The sequence below is a fragment of the Solea senegalensis genome, linkage group LG9, assembly GCF_019176455.1.
Source record: "Solea senegalensis isolate Sse05_10M linkage group LG9, IFAPA_SoseM_1, whole genome shotgun sequence".
In the NCBI taxonomy this organism is placed as follows: Eukaryota; Metazoa; Chordata; class Actinopteri; order Pleuronectiformes; family Soleidae; genus Solea; species Solea senegalensis.
In genome coordinates this window covers 5,326,990-5,341,911 of record NC_058029.1, presented here as the reverse complement: position 1 = coordinate 5,341,911, position 14,922 = coordinate 5,326,990, and the positions used below count along the sequence as shown (strand labels likewise).

General features: G+C 44.8%; 1 protein-coding gene and 1 long non-coding RNA gene across 11 annotated transcripts in view; one reads left to right on the top strand and one right to left on the bottom strand.

Moving 5' to 3' along the window:
• The window catches only part of mef2d (myocyte enhancer factor 2d), a 94,014-nt gene that overhangs the window by 51,915 nt on the left and 27,177 nt on the right, over positions 1-14,922 (bottom strand). For all 10 annotated transcript variants that reach the window (XM_044033538.1, XM_044033545.1, XM_044033543.1 and 7 more), the window contains exon 2: positions 7,054-7,438. In XM_044033538.1, the coding sequence (XP_043889473.1) occupies positions 7,054-7,107 (54 nt within the window). In that variant the 5' untranslated portion in view covers positions 7,108-7,438. The remainder of the gene's footprint in view (positions 1-7,053; positions 7,439-14,922) is intronic.
• Positions 7,731-11,500, top strand: LOC122774369. The gene is made up of 2 exons (XR_006360986.1): positions 7,731-8,120; positions 10,967-11,500. It is a non-coding gene; the product is annotated as an uncharacterized LOC122774369 (long non-coding RNA).

Sequence of the window (14,922 nt, the reverse complement as noted above, 5' to 3'; positions counted from 1 at the left end):
AACTGAAACGCTATTTTTTTTTTTTTCATACGTACAAAAGAAACTGCTCTATATCGCCGAGCAAATAACAACCAGCAAAATCCACACAGGACAGAGGCAGAAAAGCCTCCGCTGTCACGTTTGTTTCTGCAATGCTGACAATCAAAAACTGGCTCCGCCTTTCAGACAGTTCCTCCAATCATCATGCAGAAGCCCAGCGTCCATGCCGCCTCCCAGAGAAGCTGAGCTTTCACGGAAGTGACATTTTTGCCACATTTTGTCAAATCAGCGTCGAGCGGTTTTAAATCACGATCTGCGATAAACAGCTGATTCTGAACTAACTAGGGCACGTTTATGCACATATGTGACCACATTTTGGAGGAAGCTGAGCTTCACTTGCTTGTCTGAGAGAAATCACCACTGAAACACACGCAGAGCACAGCAGGGAGAGATAATGCTAAAGTGCAGGGTCCCCTCGCTGTCGGATGGTTGGCTTTCATATCACTTCCCTGTTATAACCCAAGTGCTATTTACAATCCACACAGATTTGGCTCCGTTTGGATTAAATACACACACACACACACACAGGAGGGAGGAGGGCAACAGGGTGTCAGGATACAGGAGTGATGGAGAGTAAATGTGTGCACAGATGAGATGCAGCAGTTAACTGAAGGTCTGAGTGACAGTGCCACTTTTTACATTATGTGACATGAAAAAACATATTTGACATCATTTTGAGGGAATATTATTGTCAGAAAATTGATGTCAAGGCACGTTAAAGTTGCTCCGGTCGCTTCTGGCGGTTCATCCCCCGTCTAAACCTTTAAATGCAGTAATATATGGTAATATTTATACTTTAAAAAACAGAATTTTCAACAGGAAATCATCCATCAAGGCCACAATCACACTTCTCCTCGTGGTGAAAAAAGCTTCACAGCAAAAATAACAAATAAGCAATGAAATGACGGCTGACAACACTTCCTGTTCCTGTTTCAAAGCTCGTCATGTTAAAATCATTTGCAGGAGCAGAAAATGCAGCACTTCTTGAACGCATGAATACTTAAGGCATAATAATCAGAAATGATATCATTCAGGTCCACATGTAAAACCCAGCAGACATCGCCGCAGACATCGCCGCAGACATCGCCGCAGACATCGCCGCATACATTGAGCCGGTTGCTAAGTCACAGAAGAATTCAATCATTGAATACACAAATAAATAAACGGCAGAGTTTTAGACACTAGTGGACGCAGACAATGTTTTTCCTGCTCATGATAAAAATAATACTAATTACACGTTTACGTCGTTGTATAATGATATACTGATGTGTTGACATAACCTCCGAGGTGTGAAGTGACTGGAGCCGGAGAACAGATAGAGACAGAGGGAATAAAAAAAAAAAATAATAAAAATCATGTGACATCGTTCATATCTCTTGATCCTCTCTGCTCCGGTGCCCGACATGTTTATGCCTCTCTTATCCCTCTTCTCTCTATCTTCCCTCCATCGCCTCTTGTTTTCTCGCCCTCCTTTTCTTTCTTGCTTTTTCTTCTCTCTCCCACATCCTCCCCTCCTCTCCCCTCCACCTCCCACTCTTCCTTCGCACTCATTGCTTCCTGCTGCCACAAATCAAATTATATCGGGGTCGTATCCATGGGCAACAGACTCCCCTCCTCCCCTCTGACCCCCCCCCATTTCCCACCTCATCACCACCAGCGTCATCACCCTCCATCTTTATCTCTCTGCTCATCTACATATCTCCCCCTCTCTCTCTCTTTCTCTCTCTCCCTCACACACGCGCACAAAATGAGCAGATAAATTATGTGGCGACGTTGGAAAGGGAGGAAATTACGGCTGTGCAGGATGACAAGAGGGGCGGGTGATGAAGAGACGAGACACTGCAAACAACAACTGCTCTCCTGACAAATTATAAGGTCATTATTTAGAGCGGGAAAATCCGTCCAAATGTCCCAGACAAACATCTCCGCTTCTGAGAAAAAGTACTCGCCGTAACAGCGACTTTGGGGCCCCCGACTTTCGATCCTCCCGTCTGCCGCAAAGCATAAACAAGCTGAGGGTAATTGACATTAAGAGCGGAATGGCCAGGTAACCAATGGCAACTGAAGAGTGAGACATCCATAAGGAGAGGAGGAAAGAAAGGAAGAAAGAAAGGGGGTGAGTGTGAGGGTGTGTGTGTGTCTTGGCAGGGTTGTGGTTGTGTGGCAGATGGACGAGCGAACTTTGATTCGCTGGATATGAGTCAGCACACAGGCTTTGTGGGATCATGGTCAATTTAAAGCTCAGGCCAAAAACATGTGGAACTGTGACTGAAAACTGCTGTGAAAAACACTCGTTTACATCAAGTTAATAACAGTAAGAGTCCAGGAGGAGACAGACCTTCTTCGTAAGGTCTCATCCAGCTGACACGGTTACTCACCGTGGGGATTGAAACTCATTTGTGAACTCACAATGATGGCGTCGGAGGACGTCCTTTTCCAGAAAACTTAACAGGTCGTCAATATAACGGCGGGGAAGTGATAGAATGTGACTGTGTCTTTAAAAAAAAAATCACTTGAATGGAGACTACTCAAATACAGAAGAGTCGGAAAAAGGCCAGCGGTTTCTCAATGCTGAGAAGTCATGCGTCAAAGCCAACGTGTGGTTATTACGGTAATTTCACTAGACGGCAAATATCAGTGACTATTTTACCATGCAGAAAAGGTTATTCTGGAAAAATGGGCAAAATCAACATTTTCTGCTTCTTTTTCTAGTTAAAATAAGCAAAAAATACACTGGTATAGTGAAATAAGGTGACTCTTATTATTATTATCATCATTTAAATTATTATAATGTTCAGTTTCTATGCACTATGGTCATAATTCCTCTTTCTACCTTAGGAAGGCTCGCGTTTGCAACATCATTATTTCAATATATGAAACAAGATCAATTCTTTGACGGACCAAAACTTGATTTATGTCTCAGACATTAAAGGTTGTGGTCGGAGACATATTTTTGTTGTTATTGATCAGTAGACACAATAAAAACGTGTCAATATTGGTCAGATATTGCCTCAGCTAATGTGTTGCGCCTCTGTTGGTCGGGGCTCTGGCGGGACACACAGCGTCCATCCCATAATATTAGCGTTCAACCGCCGAGGTGACACTCTACAATCAATTATTTTAAGGGCTATTTTCATAATCGATGAATGAAGTGTCCATTTATTTTCTTGATAGTTTACTTGGTTTAGTCCATGAAATGTTGAAGAATATCGATCGTTTTTTGTTTTTTTTGTTCAGTCGACAAATCAGAGTTATTCACTTTTAATGATTTTATTTTTTATTGTTATGTGGAGCTCTTTTAAGAAACCAGGACATATTTGCATTCAAGAAGAACTGCTGACATTTAATCAAGGAAACGTTTAATCGTGTAATGTTCGCAGCCCTATAACGATGTATTGGATCATGTGATGACGACACACGTCAGTTCTTCTCTGTTTTAATCTACAGTCTTGTACCTGGACGTCCAGATGTCTTCCCACACAGTCGCTAATCCCTCACTGTGATGATACAACCTGGTGTTTTCATGCCCATGATTCATGTTCCTCTCTGCATTATATTCTTAATCCATTCTGCCTGATGTCAAACAGCTCGCGATTTGGCATGAAATTAATTAGAGTTCTGTGGTTCCTGTGGACGCTTTCTGCTGAAATGCATCAACAAGCCTCTTTGATTTGAAAAACCGTCCAAAAGAAAAACCGGGTCCAACATTTCCAGTCCTGTTCTTTCTCTTGTGGTGTTGGTGATGCTGTCATGTTTCCAGCCGGGGCCCACACTCTGAACGCTGTTTGTTTTTGCTGAGCTTATGGCAGCATCTCCGAATCAACATGTAGGAGGGTGACGGGCTGTGTGTGCTCCAAGAAAAAAAATAAATAAAGAAATAAAGGAAGCAAGGAAGGAAAAAAAAAAAGAATAATTTGATCCTCTTTCAGATGCCACAGTGTTCATTAGCTGCAGCAACACAGAGCAAGTGTGTAAAAACCACTTATTTCTCTACAGACTCCAGACTCAGCTCCACTTCAAACATGTCATCCTGCTCCCCATGAAAGAAGCCGATTCTTTTTACTTTTTCCTCTCTACATTCAATTATTGTGCAGATAAGCAGAGAAGAGGATATTTATTGTGCAGTCTCGGTTCTATGCAAGCATCTGAAATGTCATCACCCCCACCCACCCATTGTAATTAAATCACTCCCTGCGCGTTGATTACCTGATCGGTGAGTAATCTTTAATCTGCGGCCACGTTGGACCACCGAGCGCGTCACCTTATTGACAAACAGTTTGACACCTGATGCAGACGGCGGCTCCATCAGAGCGATCGCAGCCGACCTTCGTCCCCACACTCCTTTACGTCCAATTGTGTACTGATGAATAACAAAGCCATCATACTCCTCTGACCACCTGCAGGCTGTGTTCTCCATCCCTCCCTGCCCCCACTCCCCTCATGGAGATGCAACCTGCTGCTAAGATTGATGAGGAGAAAACCCAGGATGATTCTCCAGACCCCGCAGCCACCTCTCGCTCAGGTCCTGATTCAGCCCCGGCACCTCGTTTGCCGTCCTACGTCTTGTTTTTTCATCTCTCTCTCCGTTTGGGAAGGCGGGCACGTCAAATCCATTACTCCATCTGCTCAATGGAGCGGAGATCATTTACCAGTTGACTCATTTTGGATGGATCATTTAGCCTTTCATCCTCCGTGACAATGCGACTGATCGTAACTAAAGGGACTTAAGGTTTGGGGGGGATGTTGGGGGGTGGGTTATCATGATTTCTTGTACTTTTTTCACTGTAGGCAGTATTTTTCTGGTTCGTCGGAGCAGCACAACGATAGCTCTGCAGAGTCGTGAGCCTCGTAAAACATGATGCTACTGTACTGTTCTCATGTGGCACTGCTCAGAGAGAAGCTTATTTGTTGTTATGTGTTAAAGGCGCTGCTGTGCAATACCAAACGTCTCACAGTTGTGTATTCAAGTGGAAATCAGAGACATTACAGAGAGGAGACAGACCACTCACATCACTTTAAACACAGATTTCCGTAACGCCAAAGATAGCATGCGCCGCCCGCGCCCCCCTTCTCTCGCTCGCTCGTCGACTTAATAATGATTGAAACGGCAATCGACCAAACGAGACGACATTTTCAACTGATTTGTGACCAATTGATGGGACTTGAGGAGGAGGAGGAGGAGGATATGAAGCGGCGGAGACGCGATTGCATCTTATTTCGTTCTAGTGCTGCGGTGAGAGGAGCAACAGACGAGAGGCCAGAGGTGAAGTCGTCACACGTCGAGAGTGAGACACAAACGAGGAGGATGTCACGGAACCTTGTGCGCGTGAGGTAGAGAAGAAACACGTGGGAAAACCATCGTTTGAAACCTTCATTTAGGACTAAACCACGTTGTTTTTGTATCAGATTCAAGTGACACACCATTAAAGGTCAAGTCAAGGAGCCTGGTATCAAAGATGGAACCATCTCACCCCCTTCTTGTCAAAACTCTGCCCTGAAAACACTTGAAGCGACAGTTTACTGTGGAACTGTGAAGTTTGGCTGCACTTTCTTTGCCATTTTTTTTCCCCCTGTGACTCAGTCGCTGATTTCTCGCCATCGTCTCTGCTTCAGCGGCGTATGTTTCTCTGGATTGTTGTGAAGACTTCAGTTAGAGCAGGGGGTCGGGGGTCGGCCAAGTGAAAAAAAAAAAGTTGAACTTTTTGGGAAAAAGCTAATTATATCAAGATTAGCGATGGAATTTCACATAATTTCAAAATAAAAGTCTTTGTTTTGACATGGAACAGTATATAGCTCAAATATATTCAAAAATCTACAGAAAATAACTCATTATAAGTTTATAAGTTAGACCAAATGAAATCCATTGTAGGGTCACATGTGGCGGTTCAATGTGGAGGACGACAGCCATAGCATTTAAAGCAGGGGTGTCCAACATACGGCCAGCGGGCCAGAACCGGCCCACCAGAGGGTCCAATCTGGCCTGTAGGATGGTTTTGTGAAAATGTAATGTCAAACACTCTACTTTATTTTTCAGCTCCAGACACCTGTGACTAAATGTTTGTCCCTTTATAGATCCACTGCGATCGGTCGGTTGTAATGCACACGTGTAAATGGTAAATTTAGGGCTAATATTTCTGAAATTGCACTTATTTTTCTCAAGAAATGTCATTGTAAAGAGATACTAATGTAATATAATGTAAAACAACAGGAAACAATTCAGAGTTCTCGTTGTTATTGTAGGTTATTGTGCTATTATTTTACTGGTCCGGTCCACTTGAGATCAAATTATGCTGGATGTGGCCCCTGAACTATAATGAGTTTGACACCTCTGATTTAAAGGCTTATGGCAAGTGTGAAAAGTTTAAATACGCCTGCAAGCAATTCATTCATCGTGGGTTGACGGTAACTCGACTGCACCTCCTCTTTTGGGGTTTGTCAGGTCTCCACTGGGGGCAGTATAGTGTTTTCTCTATAGTTACAGGTGTAGGCAATCAGGAGGGCACAGGGTGGAGGATCTTTGGCTCACTCACTCACGCACCTCACTCCTTTGTTTTCCCAGCCACGTCACTTTATTAGTTTCCTTTTTTGCATTAATCCAGTCATGTTTTTTGTCTATTAAATGGGAACGTCACCCTAACATGGACAAACGTATGGACAACTGTGTCCCACTCCCACAGCCGCTGTCTCCGTCACATACCGCAGGTTTGACAGTCGTGTGACGTCTCTGCCCAAGACAATAGTAAAACACTGCATATGTACATACATATAAATAATAATTAGTAATATTGTAATATTGACAATGTTTTATTGCACCTTTAACATAGTTAAACTGATAAGATGCTGATCAGCTGCTGTGAATCTGATATTTACACTCCCTCGTTACCTCGCGTCACCCCAGCCTGCACAAGGCGGTCTAAAACCAAATAATGAGGGTGTGACACAAAGCCCCGCCCACTTTGGTATTGTGGGCGCAGCTGCACAAATACAAACATCACCTCGAGTGACTTCACTGACCTGTTTGTTGCGTTCATCCGTGATCCTCTGAATCTGAATCTTTTTCCTCCCCATGATGCCGGTGTGGTGGTGGGAGGAGCAGCGGCGGCGAGTGGCGGGGGTCAGAGGTCAAATGTAGTTGATGAAGTCTCTCGGGTAGACTTTGCTGGAGCGGCCCAGCAGGAAGGATGTCACCGTGTAGTTTTTGGTTTGTTTGTTTAAGAAATAAAATAACATAAAATAAAATAAAATAAAAAAAGAGGGAGGAGGAGGAGAAGAGGAAGAATGGGTTTCAGTGTGTGTGGCGCCCTCTTCAGATCATGGTCCTGTTTCTGGGAGCCAGGTCGTCCACACTCAGGCTGAACTGGGATGCTCTGCCCTCCCCTTCACCTAAGCTGGGCAGCTCCTGGAAAACAACACACAAGAGGCAATTTATGTATAAAAAAGGAGGAAGAGGGGCTTTTATTTGTATTTACTGTGACCCACTTTTACTAATAAAAACACCATCTTTGCCTTGACCACTCATACACGAGAGAATAAATGATGCAGCAGAGCATCGGCGGCGCCATCAAATCAAAAGCACTTTAGGCTGGAACATGGAGGGGTTGTTTGTGGTGCTACATGCAGAGCAGGAGGCCCTCGGGCCCCATGAGGAGGGAGGCTGTGCTGTGTCAGCTTCATTAGAGGCATCACCGCCACATCACTGATCTGCTGGTCGCCCGCGGCAACCGGCTGCCCAGCCGGGGCTGCTTGACGTGCCGAATGTGAATTTTCCCAATCAAAGGCAGGGCAGAGAGGAGTCGCCGAGTCTGTGGATTTTACATATTTTCCGTTTCCAAACACCGTCCCACTCAGGGTGCATTTCCACTTCCTTCTGACAAGACGCAGATTTTTCGTCTGCGCTTAATGTGACGCGTGGGGACAGCGGCAGCAGGACCGCATGACACGAGACGGAAACTTTTCCACATTCAAAAAAAATAATAAAAAAAAACTCCAAAGACGTGAAGGATTTAAAGCCATTTTCCACACGTGTCCTATTCACATTTTCCAAACTACCAGGACAGACGTGGGACATGTCTGCAAAGCAGGTATGAGTGGGCAGATTTCCACAGATGACACATTAAAGACAGACTGGCCTCTGCTGTTCTGTGTGCAGTAATAACATTATGCCTTATTAACTAAACTGAACACTGGGCTAATTCCCCGTGACAGAGATATAGAGTGTAAAAATGTGTGTCTGATTCAGCCATGTGGCTAACTAACCGTGAAATAACTGCGGTCTGCAAATCTATGCGATGATTAAAGATCCGACAATGGGAACACAGAGAATTTCAGATTTCAAAAGGAGCGAAGCAGAGAAGTTAATGTTTCTGCAAATACATGCAAACTCATGAATGAATGAATGAATGAATGAATGAATGCGGGCGGCCGCAGCAGTAGCTCAGGAATGGCAACAGAAGCAAAGGCTGTTTTCGGCCCCGTCGCTACTATTTGTGGTTCAGCTGTAAAAATAGCACTCTGGCTAAATATATGCTGTATATACATGTACAGACTCCCTGTGCACACAGACGACAGCAGGAGCCAAGTGGTGGAATTATAGAGCTGAAGTATGTGGAAAGCCTTGAGTTTACATTTTTTATATCATTGTGATTTTTCTTTTTTCACAAATAATTAAATCTATGTCCAAATGTAAGTTATCTGATTTTACATCTTCTTCAATGGGAATATTTTCTGGTTTCTTTTCTCCATGCAACAGAGAAATCATTAAAAATGAACAATTTCCAGAAATATCCATATTTTTCAACATGTTCTTACATTTTATGGCCCAAATGACAAATTGATTAATCGATTATGAAAACAATTGCCAGTCGCCGCCGTAGTAATGATTATTGCGGAGCTGCTGTGTTGTGACGCTCTCACTGTTGTGGGCCGCGTGTGCAATATCACACTCTTGAGTTCCCCTGCGATTCCCAACCAACAGCACAGAAAATGAAGTTTGACCCCGCCACTGACAGTTCAATCATATCGCCAGTTTATCTCCTCTCCTCTGACGTCCTGAGAGGTGCAGCAGCCCGACACGACGGCCTCTGTAAGGTGCAGGTCTGGGTGGTTTGCCGAGCCCGACCCACGCTGTTCCACAACAAACTTCAGGCGCGCTTGTGAACGTCACTTCTGCATCTGAACATCCCCAGTTTGAGCCGATACAAAAACAGACTTCACACCCGCTCCTCGGCATTGTTTGCATTACAGCTACCTGGGAGAGCAGCACAAGAAGAACGCCCTCCATTTACGTCCATTCTAATGAAACAAAGAATGCAAAATAGTCTGTCATGGGACTGACGAGCCTTTTGTGCTGCTGTGAGCGCTGAACAACACACTGGCTAAGGAGTGGATGCATCCGACTTAGCTTTGGCGACAATTTGCTCATGAATTATGCACCGGATGATGACAAGACGGATGATGGAGGAGAGTGGGGGGTTTAAGAAAAGAGGGAGTTATGAGTGTCATAATCGCTTTGTTAACAGGCTTGATGAAGAACTGGAGGCTGCCTGAGCCTGGTTTCAGCAGCGCACTGCAGGAACTGATTGTACAAACTACTGGCAACATCAATCTAATATTTGGTTCCAGCCCCTTTGGCACAATCGTTTTCTGTGGAAATCTGTCTTAAACTCCTCTGCTTCTCTTCACCTCCTGTTTGACTGGCACAAATTTAATAAGCGGGATGAGTAAGGGATAATGTATTCCACCTGCATCACCTCATTAGTGCATGTCAGAGAGAAAAGAACAGGTGTCTCCAGTATGTTGTACATTCATTAAGTTTCAAATTACACGAGTAAAGAGGTGTCAGCAATGTATTTTAACTAAATAATAACAACGTGTGTGCGCTCATAGCCTTCATTAGCCACTGCGCAGAGCGGGGGATTCGCTCCAGTTGTGGTGAAGTTCAAAGGCAGCGAGCACTGTGGGATTTGTCTATAGGCTGTGGGCTGATCGCACATGAAAAGGCTGCTTTATCTGCCCGCGGTGGTCAAGTCTCAACCTTTTACCCTTCATGCTGCCGGAGCTCACTTCCCATGTCTGATGTCAGGCAGAATCTCTGCTCTCTCACATGGGAAGCGGAGGGCCTGGAGTGTGTCTGCTGCCTCGCCGAGCTTACGAGGGTGACAGAGAGGCTCTGGACAACGAAAAGATAAACGCTGATAATTAGGATTCTACAGCAGGCCGAGATTAGAACCCTGGGGAACGCCTAAAACAGTGAATTCACATGGGGCCAATAACGTACTCTCTTTCTGGGGTAAAGGGAAGTCAGAGCTTTTGAGGAAATTGCATAAACTTCAAAAGAAGAGCTGCAACATATGCTGTATTTCATCAGTGTTTAAGTAAACGCTAGAATATGACTGCTCTATTAAAATCAGCTGTGGATAAGCAGGATAAATACAGACTGCATTTTGAATCATTTAGCTTTAGATGAGCTCCAAGGCCTTTAGAAAGCTGGTGCTACACAAGGAAGCTTTACACTGACAAAAGGTCTAAAGACACTGAAATAAACACCTTGACCGTATATATATGGCTTCACAAAGACATCATTCAAGAAAGGGAAAGCAGTAAACACATCACAGAGCATTAGAAAAGGATCTTAAAAACGAAACATGGATGCCATTTCCGAGTGTTCACTAAGCTTAAGAGAGGGCAAATCAGGTCATAACCTCGGGGCAGCCTGCAACAAAGATTAGTCTGTAAAAGAACAGTTAGGAAATGTAGCATTGCATCGTTATCCCCGACATCTGTTGCAGCGGCCATTAAAAATTTCAAAGCTTCAATCTCTTATTCCATCTGTGTGGGTGGAAAGACATGAACTGCGAGGGAAATATTCTGATTTTAACATTAATTCACGAGGAGAAGTTAATGGGAGATATCTCTCTTTTTTTCCCAGCTACAAAACGCTTTACAGTTTGTTTCCTCGTCTCCCAGTGCGACCGCAGTCATCCCCAGCTGGAAAATAAGAGGCTTCCCATGAGCATTACGAGGTCAACTGACTTGGTAAAGAGCACGTCCACCAGATTTTTCCCAGCCGGATTGTGAATCGTTGACCTTCCACCAGACAACCTGCCCTGCCGTCCTCTCCGACACCGCTCTCCTTGATATTACTGATACATCGACACCAGCGCCGCTGCCGCGGGGCTGAATGTGTCACAACCTGCAGGAAAGCAGTGACTGTGCCATGACTCACAAACAACAGGTAACCCATGCTCTCTTAAATCATAACGTGTGCTGCATGTGGCGACGAGACTTCAAGCGTCAAAGCCGACGTCTACACTCTATATGGCTGCCAACGCTATCACGTAACATAAAGAGGTCCTGAATGATCACATCTGTCCTGAAACAGCAGCTGATGCATCCATACAAGACCCTGCATACAGACTGTATTAGAAGAAATGCTAATTAAAACGCCATTGTGAAACAAAAACCAAAAAAAAAAAACCTGAACTCGCCTCACACTCAAACTAATTAAAGGAAATAACCGAAGCAATTGATCTTATTTAGTCTTATTTGTGAGGAAAACGCCGCCCAATACAGTTGTCGAGGTGCCACAGAGAGCGAGAGATAATCATGACCCAAGAGTGAGGAACACAATTATCTGTGTGCTTCAGTGTAAACGCTTCCCTCTTACATTTGGTCGTTAATTGCCGGCGTTGACGTAGCAGGAGACATTTTGGGGTCATCTGGCTTTTGGGTAACATTTATAGTTGCCAAACAAATCAGGAAATATTGAGTTTTCTCTTTGCAAAATCATCTATATCATAATATCCAATATGCAATACTCACTGCACTGTGACAACACACCATTGTGGTGAAATTCTGCAGTGAAGTCAAGGGCCCAAAAACTAAATCTTCATGAACATGAGTTGCATAATTTTGCAAATCATATCACAACTGCATTATTTGCAGCTCGGGGCAAACACAGTGAATCATCTGTGTCTCAGTCACTTAAAAAGCAAAGCGTGCAAACATATTTGTCATGAGAGCTTTTACTGATTACATAAACATTTGATAAGAATTGCCTGACACACTCACGGATATGTGAGCGTGTTGTTGCATTGGCAAAATATCAGCGGAGTCAACAGAGACGACCCCCGGAGGATTTGAAGGCATCAGGTTTCAGTAAGAGGGCAAACCTGCCTGCATGTAGCTGCTCGAGTCATGACCTCTGTGGCAGCGTATCAAAATGACTGATCGGTCTCTCAGTTTGAAGCCCAGGTGGATCAATAGCTCACCAATATCCATTTGTCACTCAAACCGGCCTGTCTGGGACATGAGAAGAAACGAGAAATCACATCAGCGGGTGTCTGTGATTGTGGCAGCGTGCCCCGTCACAGTCTCAAAGAAGTTTCCAGTTCAGCTTTAATAAACAAACAGGTTACACGTGAAAATGAATCATCACACTGATGACACTGAAAATGATCTTTGGTTTTTAATACTGGGCTTTGGGTAACGTCTCATTTAACTCCACACACTCACCTCTTCAAAAATGTGTGCTAACAATAACAACTGCTGTTTAACTGTCGTAATATAAATAGATATCACACTCTCTCATGAATGTACTATATTTGCCACTTAAGTTTGTGTCGCTTCGTAAAGCACTCACTCCCACACCAAAGTCCATTAAGAAAATCTGATCGGCTACTGCTGGGCTTGAAATTCTTACTGCAGATAAACGTAAATAACACAAACCAAATGAGGCAACAGTAGCCCAGCATTTCGCATGTGTGTCCCCAAGAGCTACAAACACTGATTTTCTCTATAAATAAAGCTCCAGGCGTCACGTGACTCAGTCCCTATGAACCGCAGCCTAGGATGTGGCAAAAATGAACAGAACTGGAGCTCAAAATCCACGGAGATGGACCGATATATCACAGAAATTGACAAGAGTGAATACATCTGATCCTCGTAAAGACCCCGCCGGTGTGCTGTTTTACGAGTTTGTAAACAGGCGTAGAGGTCATTATTCCAGACCTGCAGGATCCTGACATCTTCAGCTTTACCTTCATCTTACTCCAGAGAGTCGCTGAGAGTTTACTAGAACCTGGAGTCACGGACAAATGGGACGCAATCTGACTTTGTGACAAACGTTCCACTCTGCAGTTTACCGGCTAAAGACAGCGTTGTTGTCACTGGAAGGGTAAGTGTGGCGTTAGCATTAGCATCGGGCGGCGTGGCGTAAATAGTTGCAGAGTCCATTATTTACCGAGAGTTAACCACGAAATCGGTTGCTTGTTAGTGTGAGTGTTTCTACTGTTGCCCGTGCTGGCAGCTTCACTGGACTTGAGCTCACCTGCCCGCCAGCTGCTTCTCAGCACAGGGAGCGCACAGGTATGCAACACACTGACTACACCTGATACGACCCCACTATCCAGAGCTACCAGATTAATGCCAATGATCAAACACACCTGCCAGTATTGAGAGCCATGATCATCATGAATTGAGTTATATATATATATATATATAAGGGAGGGTGTGTGAGGAAGAATCTTAAAGGCTGGCTCCTCATTGGGGCACCAATGGGCTGGTGGGAGTTTGGCGTCTAACTGGGCCGCTGAATTTCCTCATGTGATCCAGCCAGCAAAGCTCGGTTTGCAGCCCAACCTTGAGGGTGTTCTGCCAGCACCAACTGTGTGATATTTACAGCCTGTTGCCTCATGTTCCTGGGAAACCATTGGACACAGATCCCACCACACCCCAGCTTCAGTCCCCCAGCATATCAACAAAAACCCTACGGTTGATATTGTGGTGGCGGTTTAAGCAGGTGGAGTGAAGACAGGAGGAGGGGTATGGCGGATGGAGCTGCTGGCCTTGTAACTGAAGTCTGGCAAGCAATTGTTATTGTGGCTGCGCATGTGAGCTGCCAACCCTGGCAGTGGAATATGATTCCCCTCCTCTTAACCAATCACGGGCGAGAGTTTGGAGAGGTGGGGGTGAGAGGGGAGGGTTGATGCAGTGCAAGGGCAGCACTTCTAAGGTGGTACTTCAGGGGACGGGAGGGGCTGGAAAGAGAGATCCCTCATGGCTCATGAATCACGCCTCCACTGACGGGGCCACTGTCAATACCACAATCTACCCGAGCGCGCACAAATACATAAAAACAAACACACTCACAAAGAAAACACACCCACGCACTTAACACAGTGTGCCCTGTCTGTCACTGATGCACTGTTTGCACTCACAGCCTCTGGCACAAATACAGCAAGAACAGCCATAATACAACAATGTATGTGCATTTCATCATAAACACACACACGCGCACACACACTCACATAATGATGCCTTTTGTGCCACCACTCAGAAAGCATGTGGAGCACAGCGGACTTGTTGGCAGGTCTCACAAAAACGTTGAGCGTGGTTCGTCGTTGACTCGGGAGGCTTGTCCCTGTCATCGCATCGGCGACGCGGACTATGTGGTTTGACCTGTCGCGTTACATCACCGCCGGCTGCACACGCACTTAATTCAACTGACAGGACACACCCCCTTCCTGTGAAAGGTGCCGGTGGAACAATGCGTCCGTTGGCACCAAGCGTTTCTACAATTTCCATTTCCACCAGCGCCAAGATCACGGGAAGGTTTCATGCCGTTGCCGATCATTTTGTAAAACTTCATACATTACATTTAAGTGATGTGTTGCTAAAAGTCAGACTGTAGAGACTCTCCCTCTGACGACACAGATGTCCATTACGTGTCTTATTTGGCACATTTACATTCCGAGGACAGAACGTTGGCTGGTGTGCCGTCGCCGTCACTGCCTGATTCATACCATTTGGTCTATGCATGTGCAAAGTGTGATATTTTGTCGTTCATTTTAAAATAAACGCACATGGCAGTGAGGTTCACTTCTT